The sequence below is a fragment of the Amphiprion ocellaris genome, chromosome 6, assembly GCF_022539595.1.
Source record: "Amphiprion ocellaris isolate individual 3 ecotype Okinawa chromosome 6, ASM2253959v1, whole genome shotgun sequence".
NCBI lineage: Eukaryota > Metazoa > Chordata > Actinopteri > Pomacentridae > Amphiprion > Amphiprion ocellaris.
The window spans coordinates 30,305,234-30,327,813 of NC_072771.1; the positions used below are offsets into that span (position 1 = coordinate 30,305,234).

At 40.0% G+C, this 22,580-nt stretch overlaps 1 protein-coding gene across 2 annotated transcripts in view; it reads right to left on the reverse strand.

Moving 5' to 3' along the window:
- The window catches only part of fbxl17 (F-box and leucine-rich repeat protein 17), a 225,951-nt gene that overhangs the window by 133,132 nt on the left and 70,239 nt on the right, over positions 1-22,580 (reverse strand). For both annotated transcript variants that reach the window (XR_002746546.3, XM_023277672.3), the window contains exons 7-8: positions 17,396-17,503; positions 5,901-6,031 (exon numbers count right to left, since the gene is read on the reverse strand). Coding sequence is in view for 1 of the 2 variants with exons in the window: in XM_023277672.3 (XP_023133440.2) it covers positions 5,901-6,031; positions 17,396-17,503 (239 nt within the window). In the remaining variant the exon portion in view is untranslated. The remainder of the gene's footprint in view (positions 1-5,900; positions 6,032-17,395; positions 17,504-22,580) is intronic.

The following is a 22,580-nucleotide window of genomic DNA, read 5'->3' on the forward strand; positions in this document are numbered from 1 at the left end:
TCTAGGAGTCTCTTGCTTTCTGTAACAGAGGAGAACCTTTATGACTAAACTCAGCAGCTACTGAGGTCAGAATTCAGCCCTCGCATTTCACTTCCTCAGCAGAAACACCCAGCTAACATCTAGGCATATTCATATCAAAAGTATGAGTGGGTTAAAAGCAGAAAGCGAGACATTCAGGGTGTCATAATTTTCCAATCTGACATGTAACCAAAAAATAAATAAGCACATTTCCCAAAATGCCAAACTGTGACTCAACAGCTTTTTTCTGAAACTATCCTTCAAAGTTAATTACATTGTCCTTTATGTCAGAGAAAAACAAAGTATCAGAGGGAGAACAACAAGTCCCCCATAGGAAAAATAGTGCAGTAGAAATATATTAATATACAACACAAACAAAGTTTCTCAACAATTATAAATAGATTAGTCTCAGCTGGCGCAATGGTCAGCATGATTAGTAGCAAACAGCAGAAAAGTTACCTAAACTGGCAAATCAACATCAGAAAACAGTTCTAGAAAGAAGCACATCTACTAATAATGGTCCAATAAGAGCATTTGGGGTGCAGATAAAAGGTGCTTATCAATGTTTGCACGCTCACAGATAAGACAAATGCATGATGTAAAAATGTCACTAAATCGTTAATCTGTTGTCAGAAGCAACAGAATGTTAATCTGAAACAAACTGCTGGCGGGTAAACAAACAATTCCTGAACTGTTTTGCAGTAACTGTCTTTACACGCATCTGTTGTCTGCAGTTACTTGTATGGAAAGTTGTTTCATTGTATGTGTGTTGGACAATCTAATATAATCCCTGTTTAAATGGTTGCAGGCTGTGTTGTTAACTTCACATTAACTATTACTGGAGACGTTTGACAAACATAAAACCAACTTAAAGATAAAAATCTCTGTGCAGAGAAATGAGAATTTAAACAATGGGAACTGGGTTAAATCCTTGTACCTGATTGCTGATGCTTTTCTGATCATACACATAATACAAGGCAATTCCTTGACATTACAGCACCATATCTCAGAGTAAATGCTCCTAAGTCATTACTTTTAGAAAAAAAAACATTTTTTAACTCCTAACTTGGCTCTTTAAATTATTCTTAAGTATAACTTGCAGAACTTTGACAAATACTGGCCTCGGTGACCTTCACTGTGATAAAGCAAAGCGGAGCAGCCTACTGTCATTTGACACATCATTGATCACACTGATGTATCATATAATCATCTGATTTGGGGGTTTAACACTTCTGCAGGCACTGTGAGATATGCCAGCTGGCTGTAACACAGGCTATTTGGAATGAGCTTCCAGTGCAAACACCTCCAAATCCTAAAAAAGAAAAAAAAAAGTTTCAGAGTAGGTGTGTTTCTGGGAGAACGCTCCTCCAATTATTTCCTGCTTTATAAGCTCCTGAAAGTCAGCGAGGGCCCCTGGTCATACCTCATCTAGTCAGACTTTTTGTGAGAGGGGACAAAAATGTAGAACAGCCAATTTGGGCTGTGATTTGTGATTCTCATAAGTGATGGAGATATGCAGAGAATGTTGGCCCCAAGTAAAAAGCAAAGAAAGGGGAAAAAAAATGGATGAATATTGATTCCGCTGTTTAAATGAAGCTGGCAAAGAGACTGAGACGGATAAAGGGAGAGGATGAGGGAGAAAACGGCAGAGCATTTGGGAAATGCCCAACTTCCAACAATACAGATCTCATAAAATAAATGACTCACTTACTCCACGCATCTGCTTTCAGCACAGACTGCAGGCCAACTGACCAGAGCTTGCTCACAAACACAGAAGCAGACAGTCGGGGACATAAATTTGCATGTCAACAGAGGCCCTGCATCCAGCAGCAGGGTTAATGTTAGCAGACTCTTCGCTTTAACCAGAACCACTAAAGAGGCTTCACCACAAACTTTATTACAGGACACTAAAACTTGCGCAAACAGGAAAATGTGTCCAAAAACATGCCATTACTTAGAACCTCATTTTGACGTCATTCTTTAATCTCACTAAATCTGCCATGAAAAGTAGACTATGATGAAAAGTACTATGAAATTGACGCATTCTTTAGTAGGAAAGACAGGCTTTCAGATACAAAGGATCTTTACACACAGAAATATCAAAAACACACAACACTAACAAAAATCACAAACGTGCCATGCACCAGGCATCAGAAAATAAAGGAAAACCGTTTAACTTTGACACTGTGTTCTCAATTTGGTTCTAAAAAAAGTGAGTGCTGCCATTTGCTCTGCTATTCCCACTTTGATCATGACTCGCTCCCCCATTTTCAAACGCTGTGACATTTGAAAAACACAATCCCACTTTGGTCTCCTATCACCGCTAGAAAAAGGATACAGAGAAATAACAGGGCCAACGCTGCCCACCTGCAGCACATCACATCCTCTCTCCCCAAGAAATGACAGTGACCAAAAAATAGGCGTCCTACTGTCACAATCTGCCCATCGGACTGTGACAATGGGAAGTCCATATTTGGTCATCATTTCTCGCTTTCATACGCCGGGATGCTGTTTTTTGGCTATTCCCGAGGACAATGGTGAGAGCCAGATGACACCATGTTTATTTTTTTTTCCTATCTTTAAAAAGATGAGAGACAAGAAAAAAGAGGAAAAGAGAAGAAGGGAAGGAAAAATGACTGAAGTGCTTTACCTCCCACAGAGCTCTATCTCCCCAATGGCCTCTTGTTGGGGGATAAATTGATCCTGGAAATAAGGGGTCATTTCCTCTGCCTGTTTACCTGTTCACAGCACACTGTCATCAGTCTGAAACGCAGACACAAGCTGACCCAGCTGTACCCTCGGTGAGCTAATGTGAGGGAGGCTTGTATCATTCTGGTCTTTGCTGTGACAACAAGCGAGCAACCTGTGTGCATGTGTGTGGCTTGGCTTCCTCAAAAGCAGTGACCTGGATGACCTCAAGACCTCTGACTTGTTGAACTTTGAGTCAGATAAACCATTTCAGCCTTTTTGTCTTACTGCCTGCCCACGGAAACAATCACTCCATCGTAAAATCTCAGTTCAGCCAATCAGGCTTTTGCTGGAACACGTATGTGTGTGGGTATACCTGTGAGTGTCCATATTGATGTTTGTGTTACTGTATATTACAATTATTTGGATTTTATCTATTCTGAGTCAGATTCTAAACCCTAAAACCCACCAGTGGGTTTTAAAGGCATGTTAATTTCTTTTTAAAATCTGCCAAAATGACACAATTTATCATAGCAACAAATTGTAAATAAGGAAAAATCATTCGATTTTTACTTTTCCAACGGTTCTTGAATTAATCAAATGTCACTTTCAGATTGGTTGACAAAAAACCCTAAATCTAAGCTTAAATTTAACTCTCTCATTTAAGATTTTGCCAAAAATAAACTATATGCAGTAACTACATTACATAAAAAACTAAAAATATTAGTCATCAACGCAACCCAGGAGTGACTCAGCTATAGTATTGAGAGTCACTATTTTCCCTCTGTGTGTACAATATTCTACATGGTGACTCCAGTATTTTTACAATATTTGTAAAATTACGAATATATATATATGTATATATATATATATATATATATATATATATATATATATATATATATATATATATATATATATATATACATATATATATATATATATATATATATATATATATATATATATATATATATATATATATATATATATATATATATATATAATGCAAAAGACATGTTTAATTTACTTCTAGCCAAGTCAGGACTTTATATTGTTGTGAAATATTAGCCCAGAGTGAGTAAAATGTGACAGGTGCAAAAAATTCCCAGAAATAGCAAACGTTCGATGTATATTATTAAATCATGGTCCTAATTATTGTCAGACTGGTGAAGGACAAAAAATAAATAACTGGAAGCCAAAAATGTATTTTCTGCAGAATGTTTTGTGATAATGAGTAAAAAGAAAAATAAGGAATATTATAAATATTCTCATTTTTGCTGTGCAAAAGTGTAATGTTCCTTCACGTGTTAATTATACGGTGCTAAGACTGCAACTTGGCACATCAAAGCAGTGGCACTTTTCAAGCTGCAGGTAATGGTTCATAATTTTTGCACGTAATTTTGCCTCCTCTGTTCTTTTTGACATTGTATCATATTTTAGGACTTGTGCATAGCCAGAAAAGTAAGCAGGCTGTGGGATAAGGTGATGAGCGAGCAGTGCAGCATCACAGAAGCAAGCATGAAAGAGTCCTCGGCTACTACTGGTCCACCGCAGCCTTTCACTTCGTACTATTTCTGCTTCATTCATAAGCCAACAGCCGACCTACTGTACACTGACTGACACACACACACGCATGCACGCACACACACACACATAGATCTTAGTTTTATCTCTGACACAGACTGCCGCACACATGCACCATTTTAAATTCCAATATTCCCACAGGTGATCCAGACAAATTCAGTCTGACACACATACAGCTTCAGCCCCTGGACCAGTGCAGTAAATATCATTATGGAATCAATGCAGCTTTGAATCAATCGGGGCTGAATCCGTGTGTGTGTGTATATATGTGTGTGTGTGTGTGTGTGTGTGTGTGTGTGTGTGTGTGTGTGTGTGTATGAAAAAGGGAAGAAGCTGGTAACACAATGTGCTCCTGTGAGGATTTCACCAAACTCCATGTTTTTTGATTGAAAGAAGACGGGTAACATATTACCATAACCTTCCCACCACATGTCTGCTGTAAACTCAATAATGCAAGAATGATTTCACACATGCACAGACGCACATGCACACACACAGACACACACACACACACACACACACACAGAGCATGCCTGCACCCATTGTTGCTATGCCACATGGTACATTCAATATTGTGTTCACACTCCTAAGCCCGAGTGGGAGAGAGAAGCCTTTGCTGTAAATCAATAGATTAAATAGAAACATATGAATAAAACACAAGCTAATAAATAAAAGAGGAGATGGTTTACTCTTGCTGTCATATACAGTACAGGCTCTCTCTACCATTTGAGAGAGAAAATGGGATAAAAGAAAAAATGGCGAGGGAACAGCAAGAAAAATGACCAGAAAGACAGAAAGTAAAGTTCTTGCTCTTTTAACTTGTGCTTTCAGGTCTTAGGTCGATCTTTTCCTGGGTTAATGCCTGTATAAGGACCTGGCTTAATACTTTATGCTCAGTCTCTTTTGTTTTATGCACTTTTAAACATGTTAACTACTTGAGTGTGTGCGAGCGTCCAAACTGTGTCGTCTTGTTGCAAGAACCAGAAGTGTCCTGTGTGTTTTTCATCTTTTGTCATTTGTGTAGTTTCTATAAATCTATCTCAAATGTACTAAGTTAATCAGTTAATAGGCTTGTGATGTCATGAAACAAACAAATGAGCTGATTGAATTTAAAAAAAAACATTTTGTTTCTCTTGTTCTGCTGTTTCCCACCAGATAAATGCAGTCATGTGGGGAACTATAAAACTAGTGCTTATCAAAGACAAAGGCAGATTTGATACGATATGATTATTTTATTCCATTAATGACTAACAGCTAGTTCCCCATAAAAAGACCACAAAAAATACAAACCAATGATTCTTTGCCAACTAAGACCATAATGAACCATTAGTCAGATGATTTGCCATTGAGCTTCATTAGGGGCTTATGACATGAATAATGGCACTAATTAGCACCGGACTTCCGTTTATTGATTATAAACCTCTTTTTGCATTTCTATAAACTGCTAACTGAACTGGCAACCCACATATTTTTCTCCTTATATGATCAGAGTTTCTCAGATTGTCAGTCCAGTGCCAGTGATTGTTAAGTTGTGAGCCACAAGACTCCACTGAACCACACTGTGGCACATTATACTTTGCTTCAGTAACTAACTTAACGTGACGTACCTGTCGTTGATGCTCCAGTTGAGGCAGAGGTTGAGGGAGCTGAGGTTGCGACATTTCCTCACCACCTCCATCACCGTCTCGTTGTTGAGCTCTGAGATGTGCCGCAGATCCAGGACACTCAGGTTACGTAGCTATGAGAGGCAACACAAACACACGAAGGATTTAATCATTTCAAATTCACATAAGTAGGTAGCTGTGCAGCACAGACCACCTACCAGCAAAGTTCCCTTTTAACAAAATGTAATCCAAATCTTACAGCTTCCTTTCTGTTTGCAGAAGGATCAGTCGATTCATTACTCTGAGCAGAAAAAAAAGATAAATACTTGATGAAAGAATGTCTGGTATATAAGCCTGCTGAATTACTGTACATGGATGTTTTTGATGTATCCCTAAGGAATATGGGAAATGTATCTCTATAAACTGAGCAAGCTTGCAGTGTCTTGCATACCGTATAATAAAATAACATGCTGAATGCAGAATAAAAGCAAACAAGGCAGATAAATGGCACAAAATTGCTTGCCGTTACTGTTTACCATTCTGCGCCCGTATGCCTGGTGTGAGGGGTTACGAGCCAATATGAGCATTCACTTTCCTTCTTCCTTTCATCTCTCCAACTTTCAATAATCCCACTTTCTGATCTGAATACCTTATAAGAGGGGGTTTAGATTAATCCTCCAGTCAAAATCTCTACTTCCTGACACACTTACAAACCCACACTGTTCAACAAGCTCGCTGAAATTAGCAAAGGCTTTTGAAGCAACAGCGCAGGTGTATTTTTCTCTAATACATCCTCAAAACTATTTAAGGCACAGGTGCGCTCACTCACACACACATATATGCTCACGCTCACACACATACACACACATACACACACACACAAACACACATCAGGGATGCAAGATAATAGAGGTATGATATTCCGACCAGCCGTCAGGGAGGCATAGAGGTAAATGTCATGGCCAAGGCTAAAGAGAAAACAAGCTTACAGTTGGTGTTAAGATCACTGAGCACTATTGTCGGCTCCATAGGTATGACATATACCTAGCAGCATGAAGACACAAAGGGGGAATGGATAAGGACCACGGTTCGCTGTGTGAAGTAAGCACACATGTAAACACTCTTCCCCGTCCCCACATACTGAGAATCACAACAAACACACACCGACTGCAAGGAAACACGGCAAGTGTGCAAAACGCTGCACTGCGCTGAGGGTAATAAAAAAGGTTTTGAAAACCTTTACCTCCACCGAACCGCTCCATTTGTCTCCCTGTTCTTGCGAGGCCTGTGGCTTTTTTTTCCTCTGAGAAAAGTGGATCCACACCTCTGGTGATAAAAGGTCTACTTAGGCATGAAATAAACATGAAAAAGATTTTTCTTTGCAGCGGATTCTCGCCTATACTCTCAAGGTGCGCTCAGATATACTAATGAAATAAACGTTAAACAGCTTGTGTGCGCAAAGACGGGTCAAGAATGCTGCTGTAATCATCGGGGACAGCGAAACTGACATGATAAACAACAGTATTTAATGAATGGTGGGGGTAAAAAGCTTAACCGTGTGCATTATCATAGATCTTCATGCAAAAAGCATTTGCTAACACACAGAGACACCACAAACCGACACGTACACACAAACTGTCATGTGCTCCTGTGGCCAGCGTTGGATCGAAGTGCTAAATTATTCATTCAGAATGAGGCTAATCTGGGTGTGCACGTGTCTCCGTGCACGCGTTTGTCTGCATGTGTATTTGTATTACTCATGTTGTGGGGTCATAAATAAGCACAGCATACTTCAAACCTGGATCCAGGTGAAGTGACCGACACCACAAATATTAATAACAACAGACACGTATTCGGCCTGTCAAAATCATTACCATCAACAACAATCACATCCTCACACTCATACCCACACACAGACAGTTATTTGCATTCAGCATTTATAGTTAATAAGCCTGAGGTCAACTTTAAAAGCCCCAGCATCAAAAGTAGTATTTCTTCTCAGAATCTTCAAAACTGCTTATGTCTGCTAAATACAACTTCTACTACAGCCAATAGGAACTGTCTCATTGATGTGGATAACCAATGGGAAATCAGGCCAACCGGAGTGAGTTTTGATTGGCTGTGAGTGTAGCTAGGCTAAAGGAAAACAAAAAATTTAGCAGATGTCTGTATGAAAGAGAAGAGAGACCGTCACGGCTCAGACTGTAACTTTGTCGAGCCATCTGTGAAAAACCACTGCAGGAAAATAAATTCCAGATTAGTAGACATCTGTCATAAAAGATATCCTCCAAATCCTGAAAATGACAAGTCTCACAAAACACAAACCTCTCACTTAATAAGCAAAACCTCCCAGAATATGACAGACTGTAGCGGCAGTGTTCGCTTTCTCACAGATGACAGATAACCATAATTAGATTCAGAGGTGAAAGGTTTTAATGCTTTCAATCTTATTTAATCATTTCATAATTTAAGCTATTTTCTGCTTGTGTATTTCTGTGATTCAAGCATAAACGGGAACAAAAAGAAAGAAAAATAAATCGAGAGAGAAATGAGGAGGAGGAAGCACGAGAGTTTTAGACAGATGAAGAAAAGGCGAGTAATTCACAGAGCACAGAATGAGAAAAACAGGGAAAGCGAGGAAAAAAGTAAAAAGAAAAGTGCAGGTAAGAGAGAGACAGAGTGAGAGAATAGAGGGCAGGGGATTTGGTGAGGGGGCTTCAGCAGGTTGTTCTCCTCGTTGGCTGAGGTCTGTAACCAGGCAGAGTTTGCCTCGTCTCCTTTCAGTTGGCAGCACCTGGATAATTATTCATGCCGTTCATAAAAACTGTGAAACCTGCAAAATCCAGCTGCTCTGAGGCCAGTGAGCCATTCACGCCTTCTCCACAAACACACACACACACACGCACACACGCACACACACACACACACACACACACACACACACACACACACACACACACACACACACACACACACACACACACACACACACACACACACGCACGCACGCACACCTCCACACACACACACGCACACACACACACACACACACACACACCTCCACACACACACACGCACACACACACACACACACACACACACCTCCACACACACACACACACACACACACACACGTTCACGTGCACAAAAAAAGCAACGGAAAGCATCCAAGAAGATTAACTTGATTTATTATTTATATTTTTGAAGAATGAACTTTACTTGAGTCTTTTCATTTAACACTTCTATTTTATACTTCCACATGTATTTTACTTTTTATCTGGCAACATTTACATAAAAGCTATTATTACTAGTTACATTTCAGATTGAAATTTTATATGCAAATCCTGTGATCATTTTATTTAAGTATTGCGAAATATTAGACTACCTAAATGCAATATACATGTACCAGTCAATAGCAGACTGGAAAATTAAAATACAGTAGTGCTAAACTATGAATGCACCACAAATAATGCAATAAATCAATGCTATAAAAAGTCTAGTCATTCTGCATGGTGAGTAGTTTTACTTTCCACACAAAGTACATTTTGTGTACTTTTACTCAAGCAAAACCTCACAATAATATAGGTATATTATTGCTATTTACAATACAATAATATCATAACATTAGATTGCATTGCTAGTTTTCATTTCAAAATTATCTGAATTATTATTTCCCCACTGATTAAGATGTGCATCTAAAGTTCAACAAAATAATTATGAATATCCATAGAAATTTTGGTTTTAGAAGTTTTGATTTAATAAATCTATTATTTTAAATTGTACAATTTCCAAAATAGTATTTTGATTTGGTAAGATCAAGCTTCAAATTAATTCATTAAAATACTAATGTAAGGTTTTTTTTAATTATATAAAATTTATAACCAGTCTGTGAAAAATCCACAGTCATAGGAAATGACAAAAATGACAAATCAAGCTTGCCAGAATCGTAAAAATAAATGTGAATCTCAGTTTAGAACAAATCAATTTGCGTGTCGATCTGTTCAAATTTATGATCAACACGTCAAACATGAGAGAAAAGCAAAAAAATTCCCCTGTATCAAAAGCTGGATGAGGAGACAGTTCATGTCTAAATTTTAAGTGTAGCAGCACATTTCTATATTAAAGACATTCTTTAATTCAGTCCACATGACCAGATTGCTGAGCTCCAAGCAGTTTGGCTCTCGTCTGCTTCAGTTAGAAGCGTCTCTCAAACAGCAAAAATGAGAGTCTGAATCAGAGGTCACATACAAGACTCCACTTCAAACTGAGAAAAAAAAAAAAACAGATATGCTTCATCCCACCAGAGGCTGGAGTTTAAAATTTGAAGAGGCTGATTTGGCACTTTATTACATTAGAGTATGTCATAGTCGGGCAACAGTGTGTGCTTGTACATGCACTGCCAGACTATGGAGCTATAACTACCTGTACTCTTACTACATATATTTACACAACGTCAAGCATCATGATGCCAGGGAGGAAGTTGAGGCCCGTTAGACCCCGTTCAGAGGATATGATGTCACATTTCGAGCGCTGGCACGAAACAGCATGAGTTCATGGCTGTAGCTGTCCGTCAACCTCAGCGTCCCAGCTGACAAGCAGCTCGATGACATTTAAAAAGCGCACACAGAGCGAGCATTGTTTTAGTCATAAATAGCCAACATGTTGGATTTGGAAAATATGAGCTGTTATTTCACTGCTGTAATAAATTTATAACCACTTCAAGATTTAGTATGTGCGCTTTGTCAATGAAAAATAGCTCCTACTGTGGGAAATGCGTGTAGAGCCACAGAAAAATCACATGCCCGCAAGCCTGAAAACTAGACTTTCAGTAAAACTAACAGCCTTTAAATTCTCAGATCAGCAGAGAAGAGCGAAAAAAAACCCAAGTCTAAATCCTCTAAACAAAGCAGTCCGAAGTTTACCCAGTCACTTTGAAGTATATTCAAAGTCCTGCGGAAGAAGTCAAAGTCACAGGGCATTGTTGAGGTGTTTGCTCGGCTGTCTGCATGTGTTGGAGACGGTGTGAGACAGGATGAGGCAGGGGCGAAAAGGTGGGACGAATGGCAGTGGTGTCACTAGGTGAATACAAGCGCGCACTCATGCATACACACTGCTTTTTTTTTCCACTCTCGCTCTCTCTCTCCATATCGAAACATCCCAGACAGTTCAGTCAGACAGAAGAAAGCTGTGTCGAGACAATCCCTCCGCGGCAAGCCTAAATCATACACAACACCCCCCATTTCCAGACACACTCAGAAAAACACACGCACACATAAACGCAGACAGAGTCATATGAATATTTGAAAAAGGACTGAGGCAAAACCTGGAAAGGCCATGGATCTGATATCACAAATACATTGTCTGCATCAGTCATGGACCGGTGAGCTTATCCCTATGTGTGTGTGTATGTGTGTGTACATGTGCGGTTAACTCCTCTCTTTATCTGTCTTGTGCCCATCTACTGTCTATCACTTATTTTCCCTCCCCTGCCCCCTTTTTTACTTTTTGTTTCTCCCTTTCAGTCCCTAATCCTGCATGTGTTGGTCTTGATAACAAACTCAGCGGTGAGGAAAGGCTCAAGGAGATAAAGACCGTCGGTTTCTCTTGGGCGCACTGAGCCAAATGGCCATAGAGTCGCACACGCAAACCGAAGTGACAGCACTGGATGACAGTCAGAGCGCGGTAACACAAGTTGGGCCAATAATGAGACATGATATCCCTCCCTCCAGAGGTCAAAAACCTCTCTATCTCTGTCTGTCTCTGGGTTAAAAGTCTTACAGCCAAATGAATTATTCTTCAATTACTCTTGCAAGAGACGCACATCATCCTTAGGCTCTTCTCAGCTCATTATATTCATAAATCCCCCAATCTCCTCCATACAGCAGTCAAGAAAATTATTATTACAATTTTGACTCATTCCGCGACCCCCACAACCCCATTACCTTTCTTCCTCCAAATCCCCATCGTCGCTTCGCTTCCCCTTTATCCTCTCCACCACCCCTGAGACACAACACACATGTACACACACATTTGTACATAGGATGATGTGCGAACGCAAACACACACACACACACTTACTTCTCGGTTTGTGTCGGGGGTTATCAGTTTGACACAGGGCACTCTGATTATGTATTTTCTGTGCTCCAGTCAGGGGGAGGAGATAAGGGGCCAGCAGACTACAGCAAAGCCAGACACCACTCACCCTCTGTGGGGTGGGAGTGCTGGAGTGGAGGGTGTGAAGGCGACAGTGGGTAAAGACCTGTATCTTAACCTATTGTGTTTTTCCACTTTTTCAGCTTGTTTTTTGCTCGTAGCAACTAAAAAAAAAAAATCAAAAATAAACAACATTACGTATTTATTGTTTTTTTGTTTTTTTTTTACTTTTTTCATACAGTGTTTTGAAAGGTCAGTTTAAACTGAGTATGCAGTGAGTACATATTGCTCCGCTAAGCCACCAGGACGGACAGAACATACGAGTCTGGTTATGAAATTAAATAGCTTCCCTGTCATAAACCAGACTGTTTTATTTGCTCATAAACACACAGAGAGAATGAGGTATTACCCACGGTCCAATTCTGTCAAATTTAGAGAGCATTTATCAAAGGGCCAAAGTTTTTTTTTCCCCATAAGAACAACAAAACCACTGGAGCAGCACGGCTGAATTAATCTACAAGGCTCCAAATTAAGACCAGAAACATCCAAGTTCTGCACATCAGAGAGACAACACATAGCTATTACAGTCTCCAAATACACGTCTTTTCATCTCTGACACATTCTTCAACAGGCTCTCCATTTGTTATGTCTTTGGCCTCTTCTCTCTCTCCCGAGGGTGGGAACTTTCACACACATTAAAAAAATAAAAAATAAGGCATTTTGAGGCCCACAGTGTCTTAGGGCAGTGATAGGCTGATGTATGAGGAGGGGCATTGTGGGTAGGCATGACAGGCAAAAGGAAAGCCATCAGTGGGACATCTAAGGCTAGGGGAATGAAGGCTCTCTGGCACCCAGAGCTGCTCTCAAACACTGGCTCTCTGATAGAGCCGACCTTGGACTTAATCACTACCAGAAGAAAAGAGCACCGCTTGACAGGGAGATGGAGAGACAAAGAGAAAGTGTGCATGTGTGTGTTTGAGCGGGAGAAAGATAGACAAAGACACACAAACCAAAGGAAGAAAAAGAGATACATAGAAGGTGACAAAGACCAAAAGGAGAAAGAGATTGAACAGAGAAAGAGACATAAACAGGTTCAAAGAGTTGTATAATGACTCCTATTTCTTCAAAGCCAGGTCACAGCAAAGCACGACGAGAGACTGTCAGAGAAGCAGAGGGACAGCATAGGAAATACTGTATGTATCCAAGTCTGAAGTACACACAAATCCATTACCTCAGAGGTGCACAAACACACACTCACACATTTGAAGAGCAGTGGTTACACTCCAGCTGTCTGAGTGAAGCCTTCCACCCTTTTAATAACACCAAACGCCTACACACACCAGTATATACACACACTAAATTTATTGTGCTTCCACCGCTGAGGCTTGTCACAGGCTTGACTAACCCTTGGAAACAGAATTAGGAGAGCGATTAATCTCATACAGATCCACACGTAAACACATACAGTACGTATGAAGTTCTCAAATTAGCTGCTGAGGGAGAGCAAAAATCAGCGAAAGCCCTGGGACACCCACAAAGCCTCCATCCCAAGACGGTCTGTATCCATTATAGAGCCTTGGGAAGTGACAGGCCTCATCAATAACACTATTATTAATGTCAAAAGCTCAGAGACAAGTGAGAGCTTCAATCTAAACAACAACCATAAATACAAATTTACAGTGTATCCCTGGCACGGTGACACACAAGACCACATCAGACCCGCATCTGCTCTTAAAATCATCAGTTTTGTTCAGATGTTTGAAGCTGTATGTAACGTTTAATTTACAGCCAGTAAGGAAAGTGTCGAAGCTTGTTCTCAATTAGAAGGCTTTACACTCTCTGCCAGCAGTCATCTTGATTTTGCCTTTTAGTTATTAACAAGATCATCATTTATCAAACAGTGTCTGGCGACAAATATTGAGTTGTGTTGCACATCACAGAGGAGCCGAAGAGCTCCTGTAGGACTGAAACACTGCAAAACCATTAGAGGAGCATAAATGGCACAGCTTTAGAGTTATTCTACAGACCATCTGCATCAAACTTGTCACCATGGGTGGCCTATTTCTACCATCAGCTCACTTGATTAAGAAAATACAAATTCAATTGATTTCCTCATACCAGGATTTGCGAGAAGTCAGTATAAAAAAGAAAAAGAATATCAATCTAAAACGTGTGTCATATGAGTGAAGTTAATAAAAGTAATGGATTTTTTTTATCGTTTTTTTCCTCTTCATAGCCGAGTAGCATTGAGGGGGTTGGAAAGATTATCAGAGAGGGAAAGAAAGCGATCTGGGAAGAAAAGCGGTGGGAGGGAGTGTGCAATAATCGAACAAGAGAGGAGGGCCGCAGTCCTAGAATCGCATGCAGGTCCACGGAGTCATCAGAAATGCAACGATTCTTAAAGTGAGAATATGATTTTCAATCGACGCTGGATGGTTCCAAGTGGGAATCAATGAGAGGAGGAATCAACTGCTAAACGAGATAATTACTGTCAGAGATTATAGAGGGATGGAGAGAGGAAGAGACGGAGAGGCAAAGAGAGGCAGACAGAAAGAGATGAATCACACAAAATGATGACTGAAATGACAGAAACAAAGAGACAGATTATTGGATTCCACATTTATACAGACAGACTGTGGTTAAAATGTAATCTTTGAAACATGTCCATCTCTTCGTAATTCATATATTATGAGCATACAATGCTTAAACTTCAACTACATTAAAAAAATGAAACTTGAGAGAGGTGTTTTGATTGGACTCAATTTAGAGCTATCACTATTACAGTGTATTCTAGCAACTGATGCGAGCACTACAAGTAATAATAAATGTGATACAAATCCCATCAAATCTTCGTCTGATTTGGATTAGCCCAATAAATGGTGTTTATCAGCACATCTCTTACATATGGGCCAACCAGGAACTCCTCCACCTTCTAGTGGTCTCAGTAGACAAGTTGTCACCCATTTTGATCATTGATAAACAGAAAATAATCCCAATAATGTTGGTGAAGTCTTACAGTTGTGTGAGTAAGGTCATGCAAATTCTCCGGTCGGGTCATCACCCTGGAAATGTACAAAAAGAAGCTTTGTAATATGTGATAAACGAAGCAACAGGATGTATTTCAACCCAAAGTGTGATCCTTTTCTAAATTTGCAAAACTAGTTTTGATGCTAGAAGTCCACCAAGTTGGTGCCTAATTTTATTCAAATAACTTTGGCAGCTAAACGTAATCAAGTCGTTTTGCCGTCTAAACTTAATTAAGTAGTTTAGGTGCTCAAATTTTACGGAATAGTTTTGGCGCCTAAATTTAATCACGTACTTTTACCAAACACAAACTGAAAATGCAAGTAAACGCGGAGTGAGTGAAAGTGAAACCAAGACTTAAATCAATAAATAAAATTATAAAATACTATTAGAAGACTTACACCTCCACCAACCCCTCCAACCTCGAAATATGGACTTCTGTTCCAGTTTGTAAGAGCCAAATCGCAGCTCCAATTAAACTGAATTAGGTAATAACTGAGCACCATAAAATAGAGTGATAACATGCCTACTGAGTCCATATGTGTGGGAATAATATGCACTGATATTGAACATTTAAAGGGCTGATAGCATTCAAAGTGAGTGATAGCTTGTAATACCAAGAAAAGCAGCTGTCACATTTTGAATTAATTAAAGATGATCTCTCAGTGACAGATATTTACAGGATGTTTTAGGTTGATAGCAATAGATATTTAGGAGTTCAAAGAATTCATCAAAATGACCAATTTTTTTTTTAAGCGTAGTTCTACTAACGTGATCACTTTATTGATGTCATGTCTTTTTTTGCTTCCTGTCGTTTAGGTTTGTCAAAGTTGTGAGTACGAAAGAAGCATGTTGAGGCTGAAGGCTGACTGCATTTCTGACTCTGGAAGCAGCAGCTGCAACAGAACAAGAAACAGCAACAAAAAAAAAATCTCACCACAGCTGCTCTGGAGCTACAGCCTTCAAAAAATACAGTTGTCAAATGCTGTTTCCAATGTCAAGAATATTCAGTGGGGTTTTTTTTTTTTTTTTTTTAAGCCAACATTGTCAAGCCCGTAAAAATTGAGCATTTCCATGACAACTGGGCACGCTCCATCTGCTGAGGCATGTCGTGATACAGTTGAACTGTCAAATGAAAAATGTGGTCCTGTGTGTATCTCATGTTCCTGCCCTCAAACCTTTTTACCCTTGATAAAAAGACGGAGAAAAAAAAACTCATGAGACAAATCTGCACCTTCAAATAAATAAATAAATAAATATTATCAGAATTATGAACTTGTTCACCTGAACTCCTAAAACTTCACCTTGGTTAATACTGTAATAAATAATAATGAGGTGTGCTAGACTGTGTGTGTGTGTGTGTGTGTGTGGGCAGATGTGTATGCGTCCACCTCCAGGTCTGCTAATGCTGTTATGACTGGCTGGCTTCATTACTGTCTGTCTACAACACCATGGCCAAGGTCAGTGGAGGCTGCAGAGATGATAGGGGGCCAAAACCGTGAGCACAAATTAATCTGCTGTTTAATCTAATAATGCAGCGTGGCATCGGGTGCCTCAGTCCTATTAACACAACTGTAATTGCATTTGAGGAGGAATGGGAGCACACAGGTCCACAGAGGTACGTGCACACTCAAGTGAACAACCGAGTACATCAGACACAAATCGAATTGTATTACACAAGCACACATGGGTGTGGACATGCCGTGCACACCCACACATAGGTGAACACACATTTTGGATGGATGTTACGTTGGGAAAAGGAAATAAATGAGAAGAAAAACAAGGTGCAGTATTTTGCTGGTGAATTCAATTCAAGCAATCACCGTGCAAGCGCATGTGTGTCCATGTTTATATGGCATGGAACATCTTTAAGCACGGAGCCCTGCTCATTAGCATGGTAATATCCAAACAGCAGGGTGTAGTCAGAACAGCGGCGTATTATTAGGATTCATCTCATTAGGCTTTCATGAGATTTAAAAGTTAACACGAAATAACTTCAAAACTAAGTCTGAGATAAAACACACAGTGAGTTTACTCTCCCAAAGTTAAATTCACCCCCTGGAGACGATCCGTGGCCTGCAGCAACACAGAGAAGTGGCCTACAGTAACAGGATTAGACACAAAAACTTTGTCACACTAAAACTTCTGTTGACATTTACTGATAATTACAGCATAAAAAGTGAAATTAACCTTCTTTTAACTGAGACGGCAGGAGGTATCTTCAATTTTTACTGTAAGCAAACACACCACTGGAGTCCTTAAGATAGGTCACAACTGAAGATTCAAGGTAAACTCTGATAACCCGAGTCAAGGAGACTTACCGCAGTGAGATGGATGACTCCCTGAGAGGTCACAGGGCATCCCATGAAGCCGACAAACTGCAGCTCAGGACAATTCTCTGCCACGGCTCGCACAGACTGATCAGTGACCTGGACAAGAGGAGGGAGCAGAGAGGAAGAGAGAGTTTAAATTTGTGTTCCAGGTAAGAAGCCCCTTTATTTTTACAGTGAAAATAGTTGCAAGAGCCTGAACGTGCAGCATTCATTCATACTTTAAGAGGAAATATACGACAACAATAGTGGAAAAAAAACACCAGGAAAACCTTTTTTATTAAAAGCTGATTTTGCCAGAAATAAATGAATTAATAATAAATAAACAATTATATTAGGAGTGTTTTTCAAAGCAGTGCTGTCAGATTCAAACCTACAACGTCCACTCTGTCTTTGCAGCAGGCAGGCCTGGCGTGTTTTGTGTTGATCAACAACAAGAGAAAAAGGAATGAGAGGAGGAGGACCACAGAAGGAGAGGAGGCGGAGGAGGATAACTGACAAAACAGCCCAAAGTGTCTGCCAAGCAGCGTAGGCGTCGACTTATGATGGATGGACAGCTCCCCATCATTCACCCGGCCGTCTACTAACAGCTCATCATGGATCAGAGATCAATAGTCAAGCTGAACATTTCCACCCGCTTCCACTGTAGTCATCAATACAGCTATTGATAGCAAGTTCACCTCCTTCCCTACACTCAACCCTGCAACAATATGTGGGAGATTGCTTGTCCTCTCTGTAGGCTTCCTCAGCGCTTCCTCAAATTCCTCATCAATCACAAAGACAACAGGATTTGAGATGAAGAGCGATAGAAGAGGGTGAACTGACTGCACCGAGGAAACAAAGAAAAACAAACATCAAAGATCATTAGAGAGCAGGAATCCTGCTTTTTAGGTATCCCTGTCAAAATCTTCTGTATTTCTTTATGAAATTCCCAAAAAGCAAGTCGGGTTCATACATTTGAGTATATTCAAACAGTGCATCAAGTAGTAATGGATGCATAAAAACACAAACCTGTCTTTATCAACTTCGTTTGTCAAAATGTCCTGAAATCTGGGTCTAACGTGTTTTGAAAAATAAGTTCAAGTATAAAGTATAACAGAACCTTCATTTTTAATATAGATTGCTGGGAGTAAAAGAAACTCCCAATGAGAAGATGGATCAAGAGACACACTGTCGGCTAATATTAATTACTTCATATCAAAACTGTCACATTTTTACATACTGATAGCAGACTTTTATCAACCATAAAGACAGTATTAAAATAAATTGAGATCTTTCTGGAGTAGCAGTACAAAAGATGCCTGAAATTGAAGTTTTGGTAGAGTTTTTAGAGCTAAAGAAAATCACATATCTAAAAATCTACCATTATATACAGTAACAATAAGGTCACTAATTCATTCTGTAGCATCACAAAATGACTCCATACACATAGCCAATTCATAAAGAACTATCATCAGTGACAAGAAGAACAACGAGTCCTGCAGCATATAATATTACACATACAGAGTCCTGATCTCAACATCATCAAGTCAATCTGGGATTACACGAAAAGACAGACGACACTGAGACACCGCAAATCCGCAGAACAACTGTGTCAAGTTCTCTGGGATGCTTTGAACGACCTCCCTGCCAAGTTCCTTTAAAAAATGCATGTAAGACAACTGGTGCTATTTTAAAAGGCAACCAAATGTTGATTTGATTTAGATTTGTCCTGTTTACTGCACTTAAATTCAGCAGATAAAAGAAAACACTATTCATGCCACCATTTTTGAATGCATCACAGCTATTTCCACTTTACTTCTGCAAAACAGTATGCTTGTGTTGGAGGATTTGGGCATTTTTGGCACAAGGGTCATTCACCAAACCATTCTTCCCACCTCAAATCTGAGGCTTATCAAACCACACCTACATCTCTTCTCTGATCACTATGCTCATACATAAACCTTTTCTTAACATACAAACCTTTAATCACACTTCTGTAGCACTAACATTGCGTCTCTCTCTCTCTCTTTTATTCTTCCACTTCCTATCCCACTGCCCCCTCCCCTCTGCAGGACTCCCTTAAAGGTTACTGAGTCAAGACAGAAGAAGATGGAAAACCCACAGAGACAGTGAGCAGAGAGAGAAATCACAAAAAGAAAGAACAAGGTGTCCATTTATCTTTTACCAAGTCGCATACTAAGCTTGGCCCCTCACCTCATCAGTAAGGAGCTGAAGTGCTTGTAAAGTGCAAAATGGTTCATAAAGGAGTGACTGCACCTGTGATTTCTTGTCATAGGTTAGTAGCAGAAATATGGCCTGTAAACCTCTAGTTTTGCGACTGAATATATTAAATTTAGCTACAGATTTTTTGGTTAGCTCTTTTACTCTGCCTTACTGTGACAGACAAGTTGAGCAGAAATGAAGGAAACTGATGTTTTCTACTATTCTTTAGCTGCACTCTATGGATGGCAGTCGAGTGGTCCTTCCATGTTGGTCCACACAGAAATATGTCAAAACCTGCTGGACTTCATAAAAATGTGTAAATTTAGTTGTATGAAATATCTTTAAATCCAGTAGATGAATTAGCACTACAGACCTACAGTATGTGCTTCCCTGACAAGTTGACTCTCTTGACTTTTCCCTTAGAAATGTCTAAAAATGATTGGAATTACTGCTATAAAATTCGGTAGATGAACTGTGATAACTTTGATGATCCTTTGACTTTTTCGTCAAGCGCCATCATCAGGAAAAAATATCTGCAGAACTAGTCATAATTCCATCAGCCTCAACTGTACTTTGTGTGAGATAATTGGTAAATGATCTGACAAGCATGGTCAATAGTGGCTGCATTCCAATAACCACTAGAGCACATACTATTTAGTATACCAGTAGAACATGTACTGTACAAAACCTAGCGTGACTGACAGTAGCCTTCAACATTAAACCATGTTTAATACAATCAGAGATAGATATCAATAAAAGAGTGCTGTGGTTGGCAGTCTGGGGACCAGGCTGGGATGTTGTTGAGAAAATAGCCGGTTGTGAAAGTTCCTCCATCCAGTATCTGTATTTTTTAATTCTTTAACAAAAAAGAACAACCGTTCATCTTGAACACAGTTGTGTATACAGGTTGTACTACTTCACTGTACCTGCTAGCTTTGTACAGAACACAGTTTTTCAGAGCAATCAATAACTGGATGCCCCTTATAATTCCATGCCTCAGGTTTGGACCCACCACCACTCGCTGCAGTCAGAAAAGATTAACTGAAGGTGAGTCAGCGCTCCCACTTTGGAGACACTGATGCATATGGAACCCGATCTGCAGGGCCAGGTGGAGATATGGGGGAGAGTAGAGCAGAGTTGTCTTTTTGAGTATAAAAAGTTGGAGGGAAAAAAAAAAAAACTCCAGAAGGACCAGCGTGAGCTGAGCAGCTGGCAGGTGAAGTGATCTCCCCCGACATGGCCTCTGCCAAAAAACCATCAAGGAAAACATTTTCAGGTTGAGTACCAGCAAAATCAGAAAACTGCACACCACCATGAGCCTTAAATCAGAACCGTCTGTGAAAGAAGCAAAGGAATCACAGCAGACGCTACCTCCAGACTGTCTTTCATACAGGCAGTTGTGTTGCAAGAGTGTGTGGGTGTACAATTGTGTGTGGACACAGAGGAGACAAAAAGAAAGAGAGCTGGTTACACATCTACAGTAACTCTCAGCAGGTGAGAAGGGAGACAGAGGAGAAAAAAGTAAAATCCCACCAGAGCAGAACAGGCCAGAAGGGCATGTACCGTATCAGATTAAGCCTGTGTATGTGAGCGTGTGCGCCGGTGTGTATGTGAGTAAGACCATATGGGTTTGTAACTTAGATTTGTCTCCAACCCACAAACACAAAAAACCATCCCAAATTTCTCTTTGCTTCTCCCCCATCTCCTCCCCTTCCCCCTCAACCTTTCATGGACTTTGGTTTAAAAACATAAAAAGAGCCATGGCAGGGCTTTGGAGAAGAAGTGGCTGGCCAAGAGAGGCCTTAAAGCCTTTTAGAAGGGATCTAGTTTAATGGTCTCTGGGTGAAGGAGGTAAGGAAAGCAGAAAAAAACAGTGAGCTGGAATGGTGGAAATGCTGCAGTCATAAAGATAGCCTTTGTGTGTGTGCTTTAAAGAGCTGGAAGGTAATTGTTGAGAGTGCTGTGGTTGCAAAAAGGAGGTAGTGCTGTACATGAGTGTGTGGCTTTTGTCTGGGCGTCGGTTCTTTCAAAATGCTGGGGCAGCACCCAAGGGCCACTTCTCATCCAATAAGGGCATTTAAGCTTGTCTATATCGTCTATCATACAACTCGTTTGACTCCATCAAATGCACAGAAATGGAAACGGAGAAAGACTAGAGCAGATTGTCGCTCATCCCATTTAAAACTAGCCAGTCGCCACCAACAAAAACAACACAGCAAGAACAAATTCTTCCTCGCATCATTAACTGTGCTCTTTAGTTTATGTCTCCCTTTGTATGTACTCCACAAACACACATGCATGCAGAGATGGTGGGGAGTCTGCTGTGATTTGTCTATGTTTGAGGCTCTGATAATGATACACAAACAGAAACTAACACCCACAAAAAAATGTATTCATCCCACACATTCACATAAAAAATTCTTTAATCAAAAAGTGAAAAAACTGAGAACTTTTTGCTTTGATTACCAACTGGAGCCACTCGGTCTTAGACAGACCTGTTTAGCTGCACCTGATGGTACCAGACAAAAAGTAAGAAAGAGAGTTGACAAATGCGACTAAATACTTATTAGAGTTGCATTTTACTGGCTGCTTTCAACTGTCACTCAAACCACAGTATCATTAGGATAAGTCTTCTGGGTCAAGGAAGGAAGAAACTCAAGTGTTGATTGCAGAGCTCATCTAAGTTAGCTTTTCAGATTTAAAATGTTTTATTTGCTTCCTAAAATGTGCCATTTGTCTGGACTATGAAATACGGCCGAGTTTTCTCAGTATCACAGACCAGTATCAACAAAACACCTATTGAGAGGACGCCCACCAAATGACCCGGAGCACCTTCCTGAAGTCTTACACTTAGAGTTCTGTTTTCATAGACGTGAAACTATCATCACAAGCAGCACTCCGACTGGTTATTTCATGACCTTGAAATTTTGCTGTGTGCATCTGCGTGGTATTTCGGTGACACAGAGTGCAC